Source organism: Hordeum vulgare, chromosome 7H, assembly GCF_904849725.1.
Source record: "Hordeum vulgare subsp. vulgare chromosome 7H, MorexV3_pseudomolecules_assembly, whole genome shotgun sequence".
NCBI lineage: Eukaryota > Viridiplantae > Streptophyta > Magnoliopsida > Poales > Poaceae > Hordeum > Hordeum vulgare.
Window position 1 is genome coordinate 413,112,943 of NC_058524.1, and position 25,593 is coordinate 413,138,535.

The following is a 25,593-nucleotide window of genomic DNA, read 5'->3' on the forward strand; positions in this document are numbered from 1 at the left end:
TACCTACAACTGGTGTTGTAGTAATCTATGAGCCACAGAGGACTCAGCAATCTCATTTCCAAAGGTATCAAGACTAGCAAAGCTTAATGGATGAGGTATGGTTAAGTGGTGAGGCTGCAGCAAGCGACTAAGCATTTATTTGGTGGCTAACTTACGAGTAGAAGAATGAAGAGGGGGATGATCTACGTATGGCGGACATGAACTACTGATGCTCAAATGAATGATCCTGAACACCTACTTACGTCAGACATAACCCCACCGTGTCCTCGATCGGAGAACGAGCTCACGAAAGAGACAGTCACGATTACGCACTCAGTTGGCAAGTTTTAATTAAGCTTACTTCAAGTTATCTAGAACCGGATGTTAAACAAAGTTTACACGTTGCCACATAACCGCGAGCACGGCTTTCCGAAAGATCTAACCCCGCAGGGGTGCTCCAACTAGTCCATCATAAATTACCACAAGCCACATAGAAAACCTCGATCACGAAACTCGCGATCTCCTCGGATTCCTTAATGGAAAACCTCAACTCTGACAAATCCCAAAGCACCACCGGAATCCCGATGCACAAGATATTTCGTCGAAGGAAAAACTAATCTAGCAAGGCCGCCCAGCATGTCGACGAACTCGATAGGAGCCGCGTATCTTGTTCTTAGGACACGACCGGATGGGAAAGCCTACGGGTAACCAAACATCGAGTTGCCCTGTGGTGGCCCCGCGGTCTGCCCTTTTTGGACCAACACTCATGAGGAGCACTGGCCCCGGGGTTGATTAATTATCCGCGGGTGCCGGCGGGTCTCTATGCTTTTTATTAGGTTATTAGGCAAATGTAGTACCAAAGTTGGGCCTTGCCAGACCAGTCTTAATCTAAAACGAATTATCAAGGGAGTCCCCATAACAACCCCAATCGTGTTAGGAGCGCTCAATTATGGAATATAACACCGGTATCCGAAACTAGGGTGGCAAAGGTGGAACAAAACACCAGGCTAGAGGGTCGGGCCTTCCACCTTTTACCAAGTATATAGGTCCATTAAATTACTTAGCAATTAATATGTGATATAACAAGGAACCCATGTAATCACATGGAAGCAACTGCACCTGCAACTAGCAACGCTAACACATGGTTAAGCAAGCGGTAACATAGCCAATCAGTGCTTTGCTAGGTTGTGAACAGGTTGAAGGTTTCATGGCAATGTTGAGAGGCCGACATTTAACAGGTGGTAGGCAATGAGACATAGCGAAAGAAACGAGACAACTAGCATGGTAATGATAGTAATGCTATCTAGGGAAATAATCATCTTGCCTGAGATCCTGCTTGGAAGAAGAATGACTCCATGAAGTAGACGAACCGGCGTAGTCGAACGGGTCCTCACATTCCGACACGCTTGCGGAACTCTATCGAGACGAAGCAAACCGGAAACAAGAATCAACACATGATATTCACCATTGCATAGGCACGACATGATGCACAACACATATGATGCATGAACGGTTTAAAATATGCAAGGCATGGCATGGCAATTCACATCACGCAAACACTACACATTAAGTGAAGCTCAATATGCAACGAGTTGCATGTTGACGGAATCTACATTTAATTATTAAGTTCACTCTTGTTTAGGTACATGTCAAGATTAAATTTTATTAATCATGGCAAGGGGTGAAGCACAAATTAATCTACCTATCTAGGCATTTTAAATGAGGCCGGAAAAGACATATAGCGTCTCCGAAACGACCCCACGCGTTAAATTCTAAATCTGTCCAGATTTGTCCTAATCATATTTTATGTTTGTTAAACGGCAAAACAAATTGTTCACGTGATTCTATTCGTCGTTCTGGTCCATTTACATATATGGCTTATCTCCAACGGAGCTACGGTTAAATAACTACGGGATAATCCGTTTCTAACACATTAACACGCAAACCGATGTAAACAGCACGTTGAAGTATTTCTACCATGCATGAAGGTTGAAAATTATTAATATACGTGAAATTCTAGCCAAGTTACATATCTAACTTTTCGCAATCCGACGCACGGAATAGAAATTACGGACGTTTGAAAATTATGCTATGTTCTGAAAATAAATAAATTCGCAAAACTAAAAAAAAACCCTAACGGGCCAAAACTGGCAATGGGCTGAAAGAGAGGCACGGCGACAGATCGATAAAACGCGCTCGGGCGGGGCATAAGCGGGCTGGTGGGTTAGCTCACCTTGGGCCTTAGGAGGCCAAATCTGGAGATGGGCTCGGGGAAGAAGGAAACAGGCCGACTCAGGGCTGTCCACGGGAGCTGGGCCGGCGGAGGCAGGCCTGGCTGTTGGGCCTCGGCCTGGGCGGTGGGGAAGCACGTGGAGCTGGGCCGACGCTCGGGTCAACGCATCGTCGTTCTCCTCGGGTCGCTCGCGACGAGGAGGCCGGCCTGGGGCAACGCGGAGGCTCGGGGAGGCTCGGGGAGGCTCGGGACGGAGCCTGGGGGCAGATCCATGGCGGGAAGGACGGATCCGGCTCGGATCCGGCGACGGCACGACAACTCCGGCGGGCTACAAGCCTAGGTGACCTGCGGTGGCACCTACATGTAGAGGAGAGAGAGAGAGAGAGACGGAGCAGAAGGAGGGCACAATTGTGGCTAGCCTCCCGTGTGCGCTCACCGGCAAGCTCACTCCGGTGGGGAGGCAGGGGCTCCGGCGACTCGGACACGGCTAGCTCTCGGATTCCTCCCCGCGAGCTACTAGCTAGCGGCTGCGGGCTCCGGCTGCTCGGCCCAGATCGGGCCCGGGGCAGGCTGGATCTCGGTCTAGCGGGCCCACCGGTGGAGGCTGAGGTGGGAGACAGGGGCTGGCTGGGGGTTTGGGGCGGCGCCAATTTCGAGGCAGGGAGGACGAGACCAAAATGGAAGGGGAGGCTCTTCCTTTTATAGCCAGGGTAACTAGGGTTTGACAAATGGGACGTTTTCGGACCCTGTGATCTCGATCGGACGGCTCCGGTTGCGCCCTAGGGTTAGGTGGCTGTGTTAGAAGGGCTAGGTGGGGAAGAGAGGGAATACTTGTGTGGTCCGTGACACAGTTTTTAAAACATCGAACGTCCGACAATTAAACCAACTATAGTGTCGCTATATAATAAACGGTACAGGTATAAACGACCTCCGATTGCGACGAAAATTGGCACGCGGCCTACCTACATTAAAATAGGACTGCACACCAAGTTTCGACCCAATCCGAGAATATTTTCTGGACACTTTTAAAAACAATATTTTTAACGATGCCGCGGGCGCATGCGTGTGTGGTTGGTCTTGAAACGGTCAACGACGATAACGGAGAGAACCGACAACTAATAACGGATGCAGGTTTCGAAAAACTGGCGGCAACGGAGTGCCGATGCAATGCAGATGATGCACATGATGTGATGATGAATGCGACAAACAATTAATTAACACGGCGTCAACAGAATAAAAGGGGAATCTTCGGGAGCGTCGGTCTCGGGCTGTCACATTTCTCCTCCCCCTTCCTGTGCCTGAGCATTCCTCCACACAAACTTTCTCTGCGACGACGATGCTAGCAACTAGTTCTCTGTGGTGCCAGCAGGAACGCTCGCTTGTGGCTCCATCCTCGTCGTGTCGGACGCGGCGCCGCGGTCACCGTCCACCGCAGTCGTGAGGCGGAGAGTGTAATTGTGTGTGTTAAGTGTAAGTGTAAGCTCTTAATCATATCTTGTGCATACAACCAAACACCGTGTAGTTGCATGATCCGAGCCAATGCAAGACATCAAACACTATGCCAAAATTGCTCCCAAATTGCAAGAAGCCTAGATGCGGGTAACCAAGCAATGTGTAGATGTCGATTTTTTGCATGTTTTCCCTAAACCGGGCTCCGTTGAGCCATGCTCCACCGGAAAGGTAACCAAACACACCTCAAACCCTTTCTATAAGTCTAGACGAACAAATCAGTTACTCACTGATCATGAAATAGCCTACCAACCAGGCCGCATATACCAAACTCAAACCTCCGTGATATCCGGCACCCTGCAAACACAACCCATATGTGAGGTGGAAATTATTGAGTGTATTAGCATTTTTTCAATTAAATTAATCAAGAATAAAATATGAGCATGACATAAATAGTACTAAGCACATACTGATAGGTCATATTATCACGTATTAGACAGATAGTAGAAATGTCTACGCAAATCGCTAGTACTGTGCACATACAAAAATAAACAGGAGCGGGATAAACGCGGTGTACCTTCCACATGATGTAGTGGAAGTAGACGAACGGAGGCGAGCAGTCTCGTAGTAGACGATTCCTGAAGCCCTAATCTCCCCTCCCCCGTACAGGATCTCGAGAGGCAAGGGTTCGGAGGACTGCTCTCCCGTCAACCTTGTAGGCAGTGGACGGGATGTAATCACTGGTTGTAGCAGCAGCAAAAGGAACGACAATGGCGGTGTGCGTGCAGATAGAGTAGATGTGATATGTTCATCTGGGTGGCAACTAGGGTTGTAGATGCCTTCATTATATAGGCGCGGTCGGGTAGGAGGACGTGGGATGGACCCACGTCCCAGTCGGGGACAGTCCACGATCTGATATCTCGGATCCATGGTGCATCTATAACAGACTCGCTATTTCTGATCAACAAAAATAAAGCGCATAGGTGTGAGTTTGACTCGGTTCATTCCCGTAAGCCATGTCGCGTCATAACGAGGTGTGGCAAGGCGAATGGCGGAGGAGGAGCGTGTGAGAACCACTTCTCTTCTCAAGATCCAATAGCATGTGGAAGAGAATCACTTATAAGGAAGTCTAACTCCTTCACTAGCAGGGTTGGACTAAACTTTCCAACATATCCCTTGTCATATAACTCACATGGGGCCTTAGAGATTTTATAAAATTGTTAGATAGGCCCAAGGCCTACCTTATATTTCAACAACCTCCACCAGATTGCAATGTCTTATTGTGTCGTCCTTAGTTCCAAACACTCTTCTGATATATATGAATATATTCAGTGGCGACATGCTAAGGTTGAACATCCATCTAGGGCAAATAGCTACACTCCTTCACAACTGAACAGTGGACTATACCTTGAATTGTGAGTTTGGTGCAAGGAAGTTTCACCAAATGTCTTACCAGTACTAGGCTGTCGAAGGTTGAACCCTCGGGTGGAACATATTAGTCACACTCGTGTGCTATTCATGAACTGACTAGAGATCACCCAATCTCATAGATTATGACCAACAGCCGAGCTCATATAGGTGTGCTCCTCCAAAGATCTATGTAGGATAGCATCTTGTTTATGTAAGCTTTGAAACGCATTAAGACAAAAGTCAACATGCCATACAGTTTCTTAGAGTATCGCATCTCCAACAGAGTGAGTTAATAAAGATACTCCTCAATTAATGACTAGCATGTTTTCTCACGTCCTACTTCACGGGATCTCCGATCACATAGGTTGGGTTACTACCATGGCAACTCATGTGGGTCTCGTACCCATCTCCCTCGATGCATTTTCTATCTCAATGTGTTACAGCCCTTTACTAAAGGGATCTGCCAGATTCTTAGTCGACTAGATATAATCCAACAATATCACTCTGGAGCTTCTTAAATGCGTGACAATTTTTAATCTCATTCTTATATGTTTGTTGTACTACATGTTGTCCTTTGAACTCTTTACCTTGACAATAATTGTCTGATTGTCACAATCATAAGGGTTGTCGGTACTGCCTTTTCAACCATTGACAAGTCCACCAAAAGATCTCGAAGCTATTTTGCTTCAATACAAGATGTCTATAATGTTGTTAGTTCTGCTTCCATTTTCGAACTTGTTAGGATCATTTGCTTGCAAAACTTCCACGAAATAGCGACACCTCCAAGAGAAACACATACCCAATTGTGATCATTATCTCGTCAGCATCAGATATCCAATTCGCATCATTATACCCTTCAAGTCCCGACGGGTATCCGGTATAGTGAAGTTCATAGTTCACGACCTCTTTGAGTTAACGCATAATTCTTTCAACGGCATGCCAATGTACATCACCCGTATTGGAAACAAATAGTCTCGGTTCACTCACAACAAACATGATGCCATGCCTCATATCGCTCGCTAGGTATATGAGTGTGTAGGAACAAAGTATGTCTACGAGAGGGGGTGAATAGGAGAATTAATATTTCTTTCAGAAACTTTAATTCTCTCAGAGCCGAGTAGCATAACAAAAATAAATAGCGATCAGAACATGGAGAATAACTCTGGAAGGATAACTATGGCAGGCATCGAGAAACAATCACATTGTCGGAACATAACCCACAATAGATAATTTGAAAGTAAATTGAGTGTTGGGGTGACCAGTGATGCTCGATGGCGACAAAGGACTTGGTAGACCTGTTCTCCCTTCTGCAAAAGGACTACGCCTGGTTGGAGGGACTTGTGGTTGAACACAGAAGATAAACTCTCATCGTCCCATTCTCCTCGAGAACTCGTATGTCAACCAATGCCAATTACTCATGGCAGATACTTGAGGCAATCTCCAGACCTTCACAGACTTTCTCTTCATGAACCACAATTACTCTTGGTCAATAAAAGACTTGACACCTAACCATTTAGAGAGTTCGCAACTCTTAGGAGTAATAGGTGGAACGTATTAAACTTAGATTCGAGTGATGAAAAACCACTATCTAACTTTCCGGCTCTGTTTTTTTCTCTCTTGGTGGATTTTAAACTCAAATCACTCGTGAGAGAGGTTCTCACATAATCTTCTTGGAATCACTTAGAGCAGCCAATGGTGCATGTTGGACGGGGTGGATTATTTATAGTTGCGGTCCTCCCGAAGGGGGGAAACCATTTTTGGACATGACAACTAGACAATGTCCAACCGAGACGTTTCCAACGGTCATTTTTTTAGCACAATGATAACATTACTTGGGAAACAAGTAATGCTAACTCCTTGGTCTGAATCGAACTTCTTGCAGCAAAGAAGAATTGTGTTTGTTGCTCGCAAGTATTTATTTGGAACACAATCTCAACTTACATAGGATTTGGTTTAGTAACGGAGAATCGAACAATATACCTCTTTTAATAGTACGATGGTCATATGACTCAAGAAAGAGAAGAAGAACCAAACAAAAATACTACATCTTCTGTACATGACGTTAGGGACTTGTTACTCTGTGTGCAGTAGCAAACACTTTAGTTCCACACTGTTTGTGACAACAATCTCCAAAATACACGGAGGCATATTATTGCACCAGCAGACTAAACAAATGATTTGAGAGTATCTCAGTTGATCCTTAGTTGTGCCCTCAAACTTTTGAATCCTCACAGTAGGGTCATAAGGTATTGGAGGAATTCTGTAGTCTGAATATCCAAAAGGACTCAAAATATTCTCAACATAGTGGGATTGTAGAAGTGTAATACCACCCTCACTATCTCAATAGCTTGATGTTCAAGCTAACATCAGCCATACCAAGGTCCTTCATCTCAAAGTTCTGAGATATAAATGACTTAACCTCCTCAATGAATTTGAGGTTAGTTCCAAATATCAGTATGTCATCAACATACAAGCATAATATAGCTCCTTCTCCCCCACCACGGCGATAGTATACACATTTGTCGGCTTCACTAACAACAAAGCCACCATATGTGAAATTTGTATTAAACTTATCATGTTATTGCTTTGGTGCTTGTTTCAGGCCATATAAAGATTTCAGCAACTTACACACATTTCCTTCCTAGACATCTATCACAAAGAAACCTGAATGTTGCATTCTTTATCTAGCATTCCTTTCAGGAAAGTCATCTTAACATCCATCTGGTAGAAGAGAAGACCATGCGAGGCTGTCATCGTGACTAATACTCCAACGGTGGCCAGTCTGGCCACATGTGAATAAGTATCAAAGAAATCTTCCTCTTCTTTATGTGAATAACCCTTGGCCACAAGCCTAGCCTGGTACATTTCAATTGTACCATCGGGCCTAAGCTTATTTTTGAACACCAAATTACATCCCAATGGTTTGCACCCATAGGAACGTTCAATGATTTCCCATGTCCCGTTAGTCATGATGGAATCCATCTCGCTATCGGCCGCTTCTTTCCCGTAGTCAGCATCTGGAGATGCATAAGCTTCTGAAATAGAAGTGGGAGTATCATCCACGAGGTACACAAGGGAATCATCACCAAAATACTTTGCAATCCTCTGTCTCTTACCCTACCAAGGGTTTCCTCATCATCATCCTCATGATTTTCATCATGTGTTCATTCATAATATTCTGTAGGAATGGCAGGCTTGGGAGTCTCCTCGTATTCCTTTCTAGAAGTGCTTTGCATATCTCTCATAGGAAACGTATCCTTCAAAATGTAGCATCTTTAGTCTCCATAATCATACCCACCTTGACGTCAGGTACCTCAGATTTTGTAGGAAATATGTCCTAGATGCTATAATAAATGTTATTATTTATCTCCATGTTCATAATTATGTTTATATTCCGTGCTATAACTATTATGGTTCTCGAGTCTACAATAACCGCGAGGCTGAGAGGAAGACTCATATGCACGTATGGAATAGTAAACGGATAAATGTATTCCTAGTCTCGCCTCTAAGACTAGCTCAAGTGTTGCATGATGGTTCTGTTTTCCTGATCATGGGCATGGCTATGCCGGCAACTTTGAGGACACAATGTTAGAAGAACACTTGTGTTAAATCGACTCAAATTGATGTTATGCTATGAGATACATTCGTCACAAATTAATGGCAAATAACACATATAGAGTTAATGTTTGCATAATTCCTTAGACCATGAGAGTATAGAGTTTGTTCATGCTTGCTCCATGAACTTTGGGGTTTGTTAAACGTCATCCGTAAAAGGGTGGATATTACGGCGGCTTACGGGTTCATGGAAAATTATGACAAGGAACTTGACAGCTCAAGATATCATGCTTGAAGCTTGTCGTCCGTTGTGGTGGCAATGGACTTGTGAAGATGAGCTGAAGAGTGGCTCACCCATAGTGAGTATGCGGGAGCAATCAACTAGTCTTCATCAAGCCAACACAATCAACAAAGGTGGTACATCTTGAGGAAGTCAACATCATCATCATCTAGATCAAGTGAACTAGGTGCAAGGTATAGGTTTGCCCTTGATAGGTTTTTCTATTTTAGGATAGATTGTCGTACTGTCAAGGGGCTCCCAAGTGAGTTGCTTGATCATATCCTTCGTTGAGAGCTCAAACCATTTGCATCCTTTCATCATATTTCTTGGTTCTTGTTTGGTGTTTCTCTTTGTGAGTATTAGAGCTTATGGTCATCTTTATGACAAGCTCGAGTTCATCGAAAACGGAGTTCATGTGCATCTTCTATGATGTTTTCGATGTTGGAGTTTTTGCCGATTCTTCATTCATAGAGGTTTCACATCTCTATATCATTGGCATTTTCATAATTGCATGTTCTTAAGATTTTGGATAGCTCTTGTCGACCTGAATCCAACAAGTTGAGTTTTCTCAATTCAGAGCTCGTATGCGAAAGTTATGGTAGTTCTGGTCTTTTTTGTTTTCTTCGAGCGATTGTACCGTTGTAGTGGGCGGTTGTACTACCCTCCCCCTGCGCGATTGAACCGTCCCATCACCAGTCCACAACGAGACATGGTTCTGTTGTGCTGCGATGGTTGGGCGGTGGTGGCCCAGTTGTGCCGCTATATTAGTATAGCCGGTATTGTCGGTGTTCTTAGTGGTTGTACCTCTTGGGACCTAGCCGTGCCCAGCAGCCATGGCAGGTGGAACTGCTGGCCAACCTTCTGGTGTGGTACGGTTGTTGAGCGGTGGCTAGGCGGTTATACCACTAAAATAGGCAGCCTCGTTGTACCGCCCCTGTGTAATTCCGCACATAACGGGCAGATTTGTGGGGGCCTATTTATGGGGTCCTTCTTCCCCAATGGTTCCCCATCCTTCCAGCTCATGTCCCCCCCCCATTGTTTACCTTCTTAGATCTTGCTAACTCTCAATCCCTCCAATGATTCCTTCTAGTTCTTAAGGGAAAATAGAGACGAGATCTAGATCCACATCTCCACCAATCACTTTCTCCTCTATGTGAGGGGAACCCCTTGGATCTTGATCTTGGAGTTCTTTGTGAGCTCCTTGTTCTTCCCCTCATATTCCTCCATAGATTTTGTTGTTATAGAGGGATTTGAGTGTGAGGGACTTGAACACTTCGTGTGTTCTTGCCATTGCATTAGTTGCGTCAATTTGAGTTCTCGACGATGATACGTGGAAGTGAAGTTTGAGAAGCTTATTACCCTTGGGTACTTGGTACCCTAGAAATTGTTCTTCATGGATGCTGTGGCATCCCAGAATCTTGGTGGTGCCTTGGAGCTCAATCTTTCTGGTGTAAAGCTTCGGGGTCTCCAATTAAGTTGTGGAGATTGCCCCGAGCATTTGAGGTCACCTCAAAGCCATATGCCATTGTGGTGAAGCTTCGTGGTGTTGTTGGGAGCCTCCAATTAAGTTGTGGAGATTGCCCCAACCTTGTTTGTATGCGTTCGGTGACCGCACTCAAGGGTCCCTTAGTGAAACCACAACATCTTGCATTGTGTGAAGTGTGAGGAGATTAAGGTGGCCTTAGTGGCATCTTGGGGAGCATTGTGCCTCCACACTTCTCCAAGCGGAGATTAGCATCCGCAAGGGTGTGAACTTCGGGATACATCGTCGTCTCCGCGTGCCTCGGTTATCTCTTACCCAAGCCCTTTACTTATGCACTTTACTTTATGATAGCCATATTGTTTCTTGTTATATATATTGCTATCACTTAGTGGTTTATCTTTCTTAGCATAAGTTGTTGGTGCACATAGGTGAGCCTACTTGTTTTAGGTTTTGTGCTTGACAAATTAAACGTTAGTTTTGTTACACATTTTTTCAAGCCTAAACCGTAATTATTTTAAAGTGCATATTCACTGATACGTCTCCAACGTATCTATAATTTATGAAGTATTCATGCCATGTTTACAATAATTTTATATGGTTTTGGCATGATTTGATTAGAACTAACCCAGACTGACGTTGTTTTCAATAGAACTATCGTGATGTTGTTTTTGTGCAGAAATAAAAGTTCTCGGAATGAGCTGAAAATTTACGGAGAATATTTTTGGAAAATATAAAAAATTCTGGCGAAAGAATCAACCAGAGGGGGTCCACCACCTGGCCACAAGCCAGGGCGCGCCCCTTGTCTTCTGGGCCCCTCGGGCACCGCCTTGACGTGAGACCGATGCCAAAAATTCCTATAAATCAATAAACCTCCAGAAAGAAACCTATATCGGGAGTTCCGCCGCCGCAATCCTCTAGAGCCACAAAAACCAATCGGGAGCCCGTTCCGGCATCGTGTCGGAGGGAGAAACCATCACCGGAGGCCATCTTCATCATCTCGGTGGTCTCTATGACGAGGAGGGAGTAGTTCACCCTCAGGGATGAGGGTATGTACGAGTAGCTATGTGTTTGATCTCTCTGTCTCGTGTTCTTGAGATGGCACGTTCTTGATGTATCGCAAGCTTTATTAATATAGATGAATCATATGGAGTTTTCCCCTCTCTATGTTTTTGTGATGAATTGAGTTTTCCCTTTGAAGTTTTCTTGTCGGATTGAGTCTTTAAGGATTTGAGAACACTTGATGTATGCCTTGCGATGGGATATCCATGGTGACAATGATGTGTTCTATTGATCCACTTGATGTATGTTTTGGTGGTTGATGACCCACAAGTATAGGGGATCTATCGTAGTCCTTTCGATAAGTAAGAGTGTCGAACCCAACGAGGAGCAGAAGGATCTAACAAGTGGTTTTCAGCAAGGTAATCTCTGCAAGCACTGAAATTGTCGGTAAGAAGTAGTTGTGTGACAAGATGATTCGTAGCAAGTAGCAAGCAACAAAAGTAACAACGGTGCAGGAAAGTGGCCCAGTCCCTTTTGTAGCAAGGGACAAGCCTGGACAAAGTCTTATAGGAGGTAAAACACTCCTGAGGACGCGAGTTTCGTCATCGAGGTTTTCTATGCGGCTTGTGGTAATTTGTGATGGACTAGTTGGAGCACCCTGCGGGGTTAAATCTTTTGGAAAGTCGTGCCCGTGGTTATGTGGCAACGTGGAAACTTTCTTTAACATCCGGTTCTAGATAACTTGAAGTAAGCTTAATTAAAACTTGCCAACTTAGTGCATAATCATGATTGTCTCTTTCGTGAGCTCGTTCCCCGATCGAGGACACGGTGGGGTTATGTCTGACGTAAGTAGGTGTTCAGGATCATTCATTTGATCATCAGTAGTTCACGTCCTCTATGCGTAGATCATCCCCCTCTTCATTCTTGTACTCGTAAGTTAGCCACCAAATAAATGCTTAGTCGCTTGCTGCAGCCTCACCACTTAACCATACCTCACCCATTAAGCTTTGCTAGTCTTAATACCTTTGGAAATGAGATTGCTGAGTCCTCTATGGTTCACATATTAATACAACACCAGTTGCAGGTACACGTAAAGAGTTACTTTACGTGAGCATGATGATTGTTCATTTGGAGTTTCTTCTTCTTCTTCTTCGATCTAGGATGGGTTCCAGGCCGGCAGCCTGGGATAACAAGGATGGATGTCGTTCTTTTATCGTTTGTTTTCGTCCGTAGACGGACCCCGCTCTTCTGCATTATGATTGTATGTATTGTACTGATGTGACTCTGATGTAGCTTGTGGCGAGTGTAAGCCAACTCCTTATACTCATCTTTTCAGTACATGTACTTGTAACGATATCCATTCTTGCGAAACGACGAGATGCATTTCTATCCCTGATGAGGCCCTCGCGCCAAAATAAGAATAGGACCGCATCTTGGGCGTTACAAGAAATGCAGTGCGTGTCGAACCATGGCGACTGCGGTGAACTGTGGCCATGGCGCCGTGTCCAACACGATGAGCACGGAGTCATGAGCAAGCAACCCTGTCGATGGAGCGGTGAACTAGTTGCTAGCGTCGTCGCTGCCGCATGGAGATAGATGACATAGGAGGAGAAATACAGTGCGGGCGCCATGGCAGCGTGAGTGCAATAAGACGAGAAAGAGGAGGCCAAGATGAACGGCGCTGAAAACAACTCCATTGTAGTAGGACGCGAGCAAGGAGATCAAGATGAACGATGCCGGTTTCGAGGAAGCTGTGGTGCAGAGGACAAAGGGGAAGAAATAGATTGTGCTCGCCGCGGGTGCGTGAGTGCAGTAGGATCCATGAAAGATGAAGATATGATCGTCGAAACAAAAAACTTGCAACATAAATGTCGTGTGGAACTGCGTGATTAGGCTACTGATCAAAGGAAATTTCAAACGGTAGATTGTGTGTGACGAATTTAACAAAATTCTTTCAAAATAGCTCCAAACCTAAACACAAAATTACGCTTTTACTCTCGACGAAATTACAAACCGATTGCAAAAATGGAACCCGTAACATCGATGTACATACTTTTCGTGTAGAGCTTATCTTGAATCGAAGCACCGTTGTGTAGATTAAAATGAAGAAGGAAGAAAGGAGATTGGGGAGGAGCTTAGTAAAGGTAGAAAAAGATAGCAAGTACATGTTGTGTACTAACTCGCATCCATCGAGCCTCCTCTTATGCAAGGGGCCCACTGATGTGCTTGCCTCGCTAGAAACTGACGGTACCAGAGATGCTTTAAGCTCCATGCTAGATAAGTCAAACAATAAACTCAAGAAACTAAGGCCCTGTTTGGAACCATAATAGATTATGATAATCTGGATTATGAAGATAGATTATATAATCTGGTTTATAAAGATAATCTAGGTGACCATGTTTGGAGGCCAGATTATATAAACTGTAATCCAGGTTTTACATTGCATAATGGCCTGTCTGCCCTCTGTTTTTTTTTAAAGACGAGGGTGGCGGTGGTAGGAATGTAATTATCTCCAACTTTACAAGGATAATGGGTCATTAGCAATCCATAATCTGATTTTAGCTGGTATAGAATAGATTATGAGTTTTTAATAATCTATCTATCTAGTTTTTATAATCTACACCATAAGCTGTCCTGTTTGAAGACAAAATAGATTATAAAAACTGAATTATATAATCTGATGGTTCCAAACAGGGCCTAAAACGGTCACAATCTTCTTACACGGACCTGGTTGAAGGAAATGCAATTGTCCTTGAAGGCTCTTGTTGTAGATGCACTAACAGTTACCCCTCGTGTCCGTCATAGAACATCAACTTGGTCTCAAATCGAAGTCGACATACCTTTGTTGGGAGTTGGTGGCCATGCAAGTTGCCGAGAGATGACAACGACGGCTTGTCGCCGGCAGTCCAGACGCGCGCCACCGCCAAACCGGCCGGGCGTCTAGGGCACAAAGGGGGTCAGATTTTACTAATGAAGGTGATAAGCCCAGTTGGTCTCACCATGTGATTAGTCATTGTTAAGCGCGTGACAATGCCCTCTGGACGCTGGCAAAGTTTAAGCCAGAATGCCTCGGTCACCATCATCCAGCCAGCGTGTCATCTGCCAACTGCATTAGGAAAAGTAGAATGTAACAAAAAATCATTAATGTTATTATCGGGTCCAATAATTGATCCTCCCTTGTTCTAGTGGCCAAACTAGTTCTTGAAGAAAAGGTGCAATGATGGCTGGTGCTGGAATTTTGTTTTCAAGGCTACTAGTACCACCATAAACAAATGCTGTCAGAAAAGAGTACCACCATAAACAAATAATTAAATATGCAAATAATTTGTCATTGTTACCTTTTCAAATAATTATCTTTACAGGAAGATGGGAATCAACAGTCATTGCTTATGTGTGCTTGAAAAAATAAATTCCAAAAGAGAGATATATGACATGGTCAGAAAATGGGAAGAGTCTTCATAATTTGTACTAAAAGCCAGTAAGACAAAAAAAAAAGGATCTTTGCCATATCAAATGTAATGATTGTCTCAAGGCAAACATGTGAAGAAAAGATCAGCAACAAATTTGATCCATTTTCAGAAGAAAATTGTAAAAAGCAGCTACTCAGCTAGCTATCTCAATTGTTAAAGGCAAGCACGCAATCAAAGCCCACAGCCATGTATGAACAATACTAATGGATGTGTCTTGAGCAATGAAGAAGAAAAATAGCATGCTATGACAAAATAGCGCAGCCCTTAAAATCCGGTACAGCAAAGCATATCATCATATAGCGGATGATTGTACACTAATTTCATTTAACGTGACATTGCTCAGAACGCTATAGCGCACTATTTAAATCGGTGCTCTCGAGGTATTTAGGTCAAAGTGTACATCGTAACGTTTACAGATTGGGAAAAAGCAGAGGAGAGAAGCAAATTCAACACCATTCTGTTTGTACAGCCAGGGAGAAACTTGGTCATATAATAGCTTTCATCCATTCAATATTAATTATTTCCAGCAAAGAACATATTCTCCACAAAAGTTGCTAGTTGATAACGTCTACTGAAGGGCAAGATTGTTGCAAAAAGCTGCTTTCGGTTGTTTGAATGAAACACATCTCCGAAATCCAGCTTCCAATTCCAAACGTGAGAACCACAAGAAATAAATAACATTAAGAACTAAACAGCAGAAAGTTCACAAGAACTGCTGGGAACGCCATAGCAATTAGAAAATGGAGACAGGTACACATATATGATCTATAAGGAACTTCTGCATAAGGCAGCACTACTTACAAGGCTAAAATCCTCTGCCAGATTTGAAGCCGGTTTCCTAGAAATTCAGATTCGTAGTGATATTCAAGATAGGAATACAGTATTCGCAATGGCGAAGCAGAATATGAGTTAGCTGGTAGGAACTCTAGCTGCTCAAAAATGGGAACACATACAGGTTAAGAATATACAGAAACCTCTGGTTCAAACATTGAACATTACACGTGCAGTTTCGTTCTCCACATAGAACCAACAACTTTCTTAGGAGTTGGATTATCAGGTCCCCTGTCCCTCTGCCCAGAAGTGAAATAGAGCCACCCATCCCAGTAACCAGCTAAGGCTGTTTTGATCCGGAAAGGCATCCGACCAATGACTGACCATTTCTGCAAATATGGCACAGCAAATGTTAAGCCACTTAGTCATGTCCTGGTATTCAGAGGAAAATAAACATAACATAGCTAATATGAACAAGCAGAATAATTTGAATATAAGAGAGAACATACCAATGTTTCCAAATCAAACTGGAAGACTTCACCAACAAGAATCATCTTTTTGGTGATAGGATGCTTCTCGGTAGTTCCGCCAACAATTATGATGGAGTTATTAACAACGACCCATGCAAATTCTATGTGGGAATCTGGCTTTGGCATTGGAGACAGTTGCTTCCATTTAGCTTCATTGTCTAGCATATACACATCACCATAAACAACCTGCAAAACAAAGTGCGTATCTAATAAAACCATGCTTCTCATAAAAACTTTAGCGACAGACTCTGAATCAAGACTTTTATCAGTTATTGCTACAACAATAGGTTAAAGCCTGAATGCAAGAGAACACATTTACTAGGTGCGGAAACATTTTTTTGTTAGAGAAAACACACGAGTATTCAAATTTTTCGTGTGTGCTTTTATATAATACTCCCTCCGTCCGGAAATACTTGTTGCTAAAGTTTCCTATAGTCCTATATTGGTCGCGAAATAGAGAAATGTCATGTGCATGAATCACTCCTAGAGTCCTATATTTCAAGGCTTGATGTTTTTATAAGCATGCACATACATACCTCATGCCTCCTTGCACATTTAAAAATAGGTGACCCTGGTTTAGGCATGAAGTCTCCTTCTTGACCACCAATTACAAAGAGTTTGTCATTAGCAACGACGCATGCCCTGCCAAAAGATGGATGTAAGAAATTATCGACATATTTGTTCGTCTGAATATAATTCTAAGCAGTATTCACTATCCACGGAGAGGGTGCCAATAGTACTAGTACTACAAATTAATGGATATTTAGTCTCCAAGCACATGGCACCTATATTTATTGTTAGGATTCTATAAGAATATATTAATAGGAAGCTTATAAAGGGGTGAATATCTCAATGAGCAATTGCATATAAATAACAAATCACAATAGCCACACAGATTCACCTATGAGGTCCACCGCGTGGTATGGGTATTTCAGCTCGCCACTCATTCTCCAATGCTTTGCCATCCTTCACGGCAAGGCTCCAGTGCTCTAATCCAGGTTCATGGCGGTCTTCTTTGCCACCACCCATCACATGAAGCCGCCCACGCCAAAGTTGAGTAGCTGGTGCATACCTACAGGCATGTTATAGAGTAAGCTTTGGATCTTGAAAATTAAAGCAGCATATAGTATAAGCATAGACCATTTGATAGCTCCAGCATTTAATAGCTCTAGGAGTATGCTTGATCAAACCTGATCAAACTGTCAGAAATACCAAGCTAAGAAGACGGTAGTGTTGAAATCTGTGATGGGCCTTAGGCCCATGAGACAATTCAGAAATCCCAAGGGCCCATGTAGGTGGTGGCATGACAAAGGGGTGGTGGGAAGTTTAGTCCCACCTCGCTAGTGGAGAGGGAGTTGGACCCCTTTATAAGGGTCTCTCTTCTACATGCTATTGGAGCATGAGAAGAGAAGAGGCCCTCGCGCACTCCTCCGCCGCCGCCCGCCGTGCCGCGGGAATGAGCCGAGCAGAGCTCATATCTACGCGCCTCTGCCTCACCCGGCCGCCTATATAAGCAGGGCTAACGCCAACCCTAGCCGTCACGAGATCAGATCGCTTCTGCAAAGCCTCACGCGCTCGTTCACCGCGTACACGGTCGACGGGGGAGCAGGCCTCCGGAACCCCACCTCTCCGGATCCTATACGGGTGAGGGGCGATTAGGTTTTTGGGGAGCGATCACGCGACTGCTCACCTCCGTACGTCCGCGTCGTCCTCGTCATCACCATGTCTTCACCAACCGAAGCCGACCGTCTCACCCACGAGAAGGCCGAAGCCGAAAAGAAGGCAGCAAAGGATGTTGCCGCCGCCACCGCTCCTGCTACGGCCAAGTGGCCGATCGGAGAGTATAACTCATTTATCCCACTCCTGTTTATTTTAGCCCTAGTAGTACTAGCTATATGCGTAGATGTTCCTGCTATATGCGTAGTACTTGCTAGTCTGCTCCGTAATCAGTATGTCATGAATCTAGTCAATGCCATGTTAGTGATTATTTCGTGGATTAATCTATTCAGAAAATTGCCTATTTACTCAACAATCCAAAAACCTAATGTGCGTAGGAATTTTTCGAGTAATGGTTTTGCTGCTGCACTGAAACCGGATAAGTTTACCGGTACTTATTTCAAGTGTTGGCAAACGAGAACCACCTTATGGCTCACGGCTATGAACGTGTTCTGGGTAGCCGGTGTCACTCCTACGAGAACGATCACTCCTGAACAGGAGAAGGCGTTCGCGGAGGCCACCATCTTATTCCTTGGAGCAGTTTTAAGCGTGATCGGAGATAAGCTGGTTGATGCATATTTACATGTGCATGTTGCCAAAGAGCTGTGGGAGGCGCTCGAATCTAAATTCGGGGCCACCGATGCTGGGAGCGAGATGTATGTTATGGAGCAGTTCCATGATTACAAAATTGTTGAGAACCGTTTTGTACTAGAACAAGCTCATGAGATAATATGCATTGCTAAAGAACTTGAGGTTCTGAAGTGCGATTTACCGGACAAATTTGTCGCAGGTGTATAATCGCTAAGCCCCCTAATTCCTGGAGGAACTTTGCTACCACTCTGAAACATCAGAGGCGTGAATTCTCAATAGGGGGTATCATCGGCCATCTGAGTGTTGAGCAGAACTCGAGAGCAAAGGACTCGCACGGGAAAACGGTTGAAGGTCCTTCTGTTGCCAACATGGTACATCAGAGGAACTTCAATTCCCACAAGCCCAAGGGAAAGAATTTTGTCCAACAGAATATCGACTTTAAGAAGAAGGGAAGAAGACCTTCAAGAAGAACAAGAAGGGAGATGACTGCTTCAATTGTGGTTCTGAGGAACATTGGGCCAGTAAGTGCCCAAACAAGTACAAGAAGCCAGGACAGGACTCCAAGTCTACCAATATGATTGTGAACAACAATGAAAGTGGTGCATCTGTGTACGGTAATTTGTTTACAGTATTTTCGGTTTGTCAATCTGCCGATTGGTGGGTGGACACAGGTGCAAATATTCATGTGTGCTGACATCTCATTGTTCTCTTCTTACCAGGTCACAGGCCAAGGGTCCGTATTGATGGGGAATGGCGCGAGTGCTTCTGTTCTTGGTGTTGGCACGGGCGATCTGAAGTTTACTTCGGGAAGGATCGTGCTGCTGAAGAACGTGTAGCATGTCCCCGTCATCAAGAAGAAACTCGTTAGTGGCTCCCTTCTGTGTAGAGAAGGGTTTAAGTTGGTCTTCGAGTCTAATAAAGTAGTTGTTACCAAATATGGACTTTTTGTTGGAAAAGGTTATGAATGCGGAGGTCTGTTCCGCCTTTCCCTTGCATATTTTTGTAATAAAGTCATGAACAATATTCATTCGAGTGTTAATGAATCTGAAGTTTGGCATTCACGTCTTTGTCCCAGGCTAGCAAAACTGAATTTAATCCCGAGTTTCACTTTAGCCAAAGGTTCTAAGTGCCATTCGTGTGTGCAAGCAAAGCAACCTCGCAAGCCTCACAAGGCTGCAGAGGAGAGACACTTGGCGCCATTAGAACTCATACATTCTGATCTTTGTGAGATGAATGGTGTGTTGACTAAAGGTGGAAAGAAATATTTCATGACATTGATAGATGATTCCACTAGATATTGCTATGTGTATGTGTTAAGTACTAAAGATGAGGCTCTACACTACTTTAAAATCTATCAGGCAGAAGTTGAGAATCAACTTGAAAAGAAAATTAAACGAGTCCGGTCTGACCGTGGTGGAGAGTACTTCTCAAACGAATTTGATTCTTTTTGTACGGAACACGGCATTATTCATGAGAGGACGCCTCCCTATTCACCCCAGTCAAACGGGGTTGCCGAGCGGAAAAACCGTACTCTAGCTGATTTGGTTAACGCTATGTTAGATACATCGGGTTTATCCAAGGCATGGTGGGGGGAGGCTATATTGACTATGTGTCATGTCCTGAATAAGGTTCCTACAAAAGATAATGAAGTCACTCCCTATGAGAAGTGGTCAAAGAGAAGGACGACGCTCTCGTACTTACGTACTTGGGGCTGCTTGGCGAAAGTCAATGTGCCGATCCCCAAAAAGCGTAAGCTTGGACCAAAGACCGTGGACTGCGTTAATTTGGGTTATGCTAAGAATAGTGTTGGCTATAGATTTCTAGTAGTGAAATCTGAGGAACTTGACGTGAAGGTCGGTACAATTATGGAGTCGAGGGATGCTACATTCTTTGAGGATATTTTTCCCATGAGAGATATGCAAAGCACTTCTAGACAGGAGCCTGCCATTCCTATGGAATATTATGAACAAACACATGATGAAAATCCTGAGGAGGATGACGAGGAAACCCTTGGTAGGGGCAAGAGACAAAGGACTGCAAAGACCTTTGGTGATGATTTCTTCGTATACCTCGTGGATAATAATCCCACTTCTATTTCAGAAGCGTATGCGTCTCCAGATGTTGACTACTGGAAAGCTGCGGTCCGTAGTGAGATGGATTCCATCATGGCTAATGGGACATGGGAAATTATTGATCGTCCCTATGGTTGCAAACCATTGGGATGCAAGTGGGTGTTCAAAAGGAAGCTTAGGCCCGATGGTACGATTGAAAAGTACAAGGCTAGGCTTGTGGCCAAGGGCTATGCCTAGAAAGAAGAAGAAGATTTCTCTGATACTTATTCACCTGTGGCTAGACTGACCACCATTCGAATACTACTCTCATTGGCGGCCTCGCATGGTCTTCTCGCTCATTAAATGGACGTTAAGACGGCTTTCCTGAACGGAGAGCTTAACGAGGAAATCTATATGCAACAGCCAAATGGCTTTGTGATAGATGGTCAGGAAGGAAAGATGTATAAGTTGTTGAAATCTTTATATGGTCTGAGACAAGCACCTAAGCAATGGCATGAGAAGTTTAATACAACTCTGACATCTGTTGGCTTCGTTGTTAATGAAGCTGACAAATGTGTATACTATCGCCATGGTAGGGGCGAAGGAGTTATATTGTGCTTGTATGTTGATGACATACTGATATTTGGAACCAACCTCAAAGTGATTGAGGAGGTTAAGTTTTTTCTGTCTCAAAACATTGAGATGAAGGACCTTGGGGTGGCTGATGTTGTCTTAGACATCAAGCTTTTAAGAGATGATGAGGGTGGGATTACACTTCTGCAATCCCACTATGTTGAGAAGATTTTGAGTCGCTTCGAATATTCAGACTGCAAAATTTCTCAAACACCATATGATCCTAGTGTGCTGATTCGAAAGTTCAAAGGCACAGCTATAAATCAATTGAGATTCTCTCAAATTATTGGTTCGCTTATGTATCTAACTAGCGCAACGAGGCCTGACATCGCGTTTGTTGTGAGCAAACTGAGTTGGTTTGTTGCCAATCCAGGTGATGTTCATTGGCGTGCTGTTGAAAGAATTATGCGCTGCCTGAAAGGTACTATCAACCACGAACTTCACTATACGGGATACCCATCGATACTTGAAGGGTATAGTGATGCGAATTGGATCTCTGATGCTGATGAGATGAAGGTCACTACTGGATATATGTTTACTCTTGGAGGTGGTGTTGTTTCCTGGAAGTCTTGCAAGCAAACGATCTTAACAAGATCGACAATGAAAACAGAATTAACAGCATTAGACACATCTGGTGTCGAAGCAGAATTTCTTCGAGATCTATTGTCAAAGTGAAGAGTTCAAAGGACAACGTGAAGTCCAATAAACATATAAGACTGAGATTGAAGTCTGTCAGACATTTGAGAAACTCCGGAGTGATAGCGCTGGATTACATCCAAACGGCTAAGAATCTGGCAGATCCCTTTACTAAAGGGCTATCACGTGTTGTGATAGATAGTGCATCGAGGGAGATGGGTATGAGACCCACATGAGTTGCCATGGCAGTAACCCAACCTATACGATCGGAGATCCCGTGAAGTAGGACCTGGGAAAACAAGCCAGTGGTGAACTGAGGAGAGTGACTTTACTAACCCACTCCGTCGGAGATACAATACTCTCGGATACTGTATGGTAGGATGACTAATGTCTTAATGTGTTCTAAAGCTTATGTGTAAGCAAGATGCTGTCCTACAGAGCGATCTTTAGAGGAACGCACCTATATGACTCCGACCGCTGGTCACAGTCTATGAGATTGGGGTGATCTCTAGTAAACTCATGAATAGGCGAGGAGTGTGACTAATATGCTCCACCCGAGGGGTCAGCCTTCGGTAGCCTAGTACTAGTAAGACTTGTGGTGAAGCTTCTTTACGCCAAACTAACAATTCAAGGCATAGTCCATTGTTCGGTTGTAAAGGAGTGTAGCTGCTTGTTCTCGGTGAAGCTCAACCTTAACAGGTTTTCACTGAAATGTTGGTACATCAAAACAGTGATTGGAACGAAGGAACACGATGTGCCCTTGAGATCTGGTGGGGGATTGTTGAAATATGTGATGGGCCTTACGCCCATGAGACAATTTCAGAAATCCCAAGGGCCCATGTAGGTGGTGGCACATGACAAAGGGGGGTGGGAAGTTTAGTCCCACCTCGCTAGTGGAGAGGGAGTTGGACCCCTTTATAAGGGTCTCTCTTCTACATGCTATTGCAGCATGAGAAGAGAAGAGGCCCTCGCGCACTCCTCCTCCGCCGCCCGCCTCGCCACGCCTCGCCACGCCACGCCTCGTCACGACGCGTCGCGGATTGCGGGAATGAGCCGAGCCGAGCTCGTATCTACGTGCTTATTTTTGTTGGTCAGGAAAGGAGAATACGTAACGGATGCGCCACGATCTGAGACGTCGGATCGTAGGCTGTTACCAACTCGGACGTGGGTTCAGCCCACGTCTCTCCAAGCAGGGCTAACGCCAACCCTAGCCGTCACGAGATCAGAACGGATGCGCCACGATCTGAGACGTCGGATCGTAGGCTGTTACCAACTCGGACGTGGGTTCAGCCCACGTCTCTCCAAGCAGGGCTAACGCCAACCCTAGCCGTCACGAGATCAGATCACCTCTGCCTCACGTGCTTGTTCCTTTTGTTGCCGCTACCGCCGGCGATTCCGTCCCGTTCACCGCGTACACGGTCGACCAGAGAGCAAGCCTCCGAAACCCCGCCTCTCTGGATCCTGTACGGGAGAGGGGCGATTAGGTTTTTCGGGAGCGATCACGCGACTGCTCGCCTCCGTCCGTCTGCTTCGTCCACGTCCGCGTCGACCTCGTCATCGCCATGTCTTCACCAACCGAAGCTGACCATCTCGTCCGCGAGAAGGCCGAAGCCGAGAAGAAGGCGGCAGAGGATGCTGCCGCCGCCACCGCTGCTGCTACGGCCAAGTGGCCGATCGGAGGGTATAACTCGTTTATCCCGTTCCTGTTTATTTTAGCCCTAGTAGTACTAGCTATATGCGTAGATGTTCCTGCTACATGCGTAGTACTTGCTAGTCTGTTCCGTAATTAGTATGTCATGAATCTAGTCAATGTCATGTTAGTGATTGTCTCGTGGATTAATCTATTCGGGAAATTGCCTATTTACTCAACAAGTAGTCCATTTTGACTCTTGGGATATGAGCAAATATCAGTTATGACATTAGCATGACACTAAATTACAAACGAATGTGACTATCACTGTTGGATTATGCAACTGCCGTGCCTTTTGTGTGTGATAAGCAGTAAAATGGATCGGCAATGCTTGAAGAGAATAAAGTCAGAAAGAACATGTAGATACTAATAGCAGCCAACAAACGAATATGACAGCAACGCATATGCACCAATTTTGAGTCTACGGAACAGGTTATTATAGGCTGAAATGCATACCTAGGAACAGGTAAAGGAGGCATTTCGTCCCACTTCCTTAACTTTGTGTCTAGAACAAAATTACGGCTCACAGCTGGCCGACACTGTGGACCAAATTGTCCAGACACTGCATAGATGTATCTCCCATCTGAGGCCATACCTAAATGTGAATTTGACATCTTCTTGGGCATATCAAACCTCCCAGTCCATGTGTTAGAAGTGAAATTGTACACATCCACGTGAGAATGGACCTGAAATGGCGTGAAGCAAAGCAAAATATCACAAAATGGGGATCGTGTCAGCATGTGGCCGTGATAAACATTTGCCAAACAAAAAATAATCAGACTTGCTTTACTTCTGCTGAAGCATCAATTATGAACTTGTGATTCAAATCCAAATATACAGTTAGTCAGCCACTCCTACTTTAACCTTTACACACTAGTAGTAGCAGTTTTCACAGTCCTTTGTAGCATGCTGCGTTGGAATTCTACTCCAGAGTAGGGCGGTCACAGGATATGAGATTATCAGCTATTATATGATTTGCTTGCTTCATTCATAACAGGGTACTGCTGAGAATTTACCAGCAGGAGTCCGAATAATCATCTCATCTCAATTCTCAAGTGTGACATCCGACTCGCTAGATCAAAAAAGAAGAGATGAATGAACAACGAGGCAACAACTCTTCAGTCTGCACGAAGTGAGTGAGTTGAGTTACTCACATGGTCGAGGCTCTCGTACCCAGCGACGACGTAGAAGAGGTCCCCGATCTGCACGGACGCCCCGTCAAGCCGGGGCACGGGCGCCGGTGGCATCTCTTCCCACTCCCAGTGCGGCGCCGGCAGGTCCGAGAACGTCGCGTTGAGGTGCCTCACCGGCTGTGATCCATTGCGAAGCTTCGTACTACCCTCCTTCACCTGCACAGGAGAGAGGAGAGAACGGTGGCCCGCGTCCATGTCAGGGCAACGTCGATGAGGACGCAAGTAGCGTTGGGCGGGGAGGGTGGTTAGCTACCGTCTTGGAAGATGGGGAGACGGCCGGGCTGATGGCGGAGGAATAGGAGAGGAAGTCGGCGACGAATGCGAGAGCGAGGAGGAGCGCGAGGGCGAGCGGCAAGGCGAGGCGCGGGGGAAGGGGCGGCTTGGAGCTTGTGGTCGGTGGCGCCAGCGCAGCCATGGTGGATTGGAATCAGCGTTTAGGAGGAGAGAGCCGGCGCCATGGGCGAAATAAAGGCGGTGGAAGCCAGAGCCGCTGCCCGGTGTGGGAGGAGGGGAAAATCGTGGGCGGCCGCCGGAGCTTGGGCTCGCCCGCCCGCGGTTTCTTCTCTCTGGAGTTTGAGAAAAAAGATAGGTCTCCATCAACCGCTTCGCGTGAAAAAGAAAAAGATAAATACACCCACGCTTACTTAAGTTGTCATGAAAACACGATACGGTCATTCAACTTTAAAATACGCTTGTTACGGTCACTGAATACGATTTGACGTGAAAATACGGTTACTTTAGCACGTATACGGTCGGTAGACTACCTGTTGACCGCTTGTCGCGCGAGATGTCGAGCCAAGGAGGCGTTCCTGTCGATATTTGCGTAAAACACCCTGCCGTCTCCAATTTCGCCCATTCGCCCCTCCTCCACTCACGTCGCCTCTTCGTCTTCGATTGTAGAAAGGGAGCGGCTGCATAGACGAC

The 25,593-nt window shown here is 45.0% G+C and overlaps 1 protein-coding gene across 1 annotated transcript; it reads right to left on the minus strand.

Annotated features, from left to right (window-relative positions):
- Positions 1-15,560: 15,560 nt before the first annotated feature.
- On the minus strand, positions 15,561-25,245 carry LOC123412711 (kelch repeat-containing protein At3g27220-like). Its single transcript, XM_045105650.1, has 7 exons — positions 24,923-25,245; positions 24,631-24,825; positions 23,933-24,162; positions 17,061-17,231; positions 16,696-16,801; positions 16,139-16,345; positions 15,561-16,018 (listed from the first exon to the last, which is right to left on the minus strand). The coding sequence occupies exons 1-7, from the start codon at positions 25,082-25,084 to the stop codon at positions 15,854-15,856; spliced, it is 1,236 nt and encodes a 411-aa protein (XP_044961585.1). The 5' UTR covers positions 25,085-25,245; the 3' UTR covers positions 15,561-15,853.
- Between the last annotated feature and the right edge of the window lie 348 nt (positions 25,246-25,593).

Coding starts and splice junctions, on each gene's coding strand:
- LOC123412711 (XM_045105650.1), bottom strand. CDS start 25,084: ATGGCTGCGCTGGCGCCACCGACCACAAGCTCCAAGCCGCCCCTTCCC. Junction 24,163..24,630: donor GGTACGAGAGCCTCGACCAT/GTGAGTAACTCA, acceptor ACGCCATTTCAG/GTCCATTCTCACGTGGATGT. Junction 16,019..16,138: donor AGTTTGATTTGGAAACATTG/GTATGTTCTCTC, acceptor CCATATTTGCAG/AAATGGTCAGTCATTGGTCG.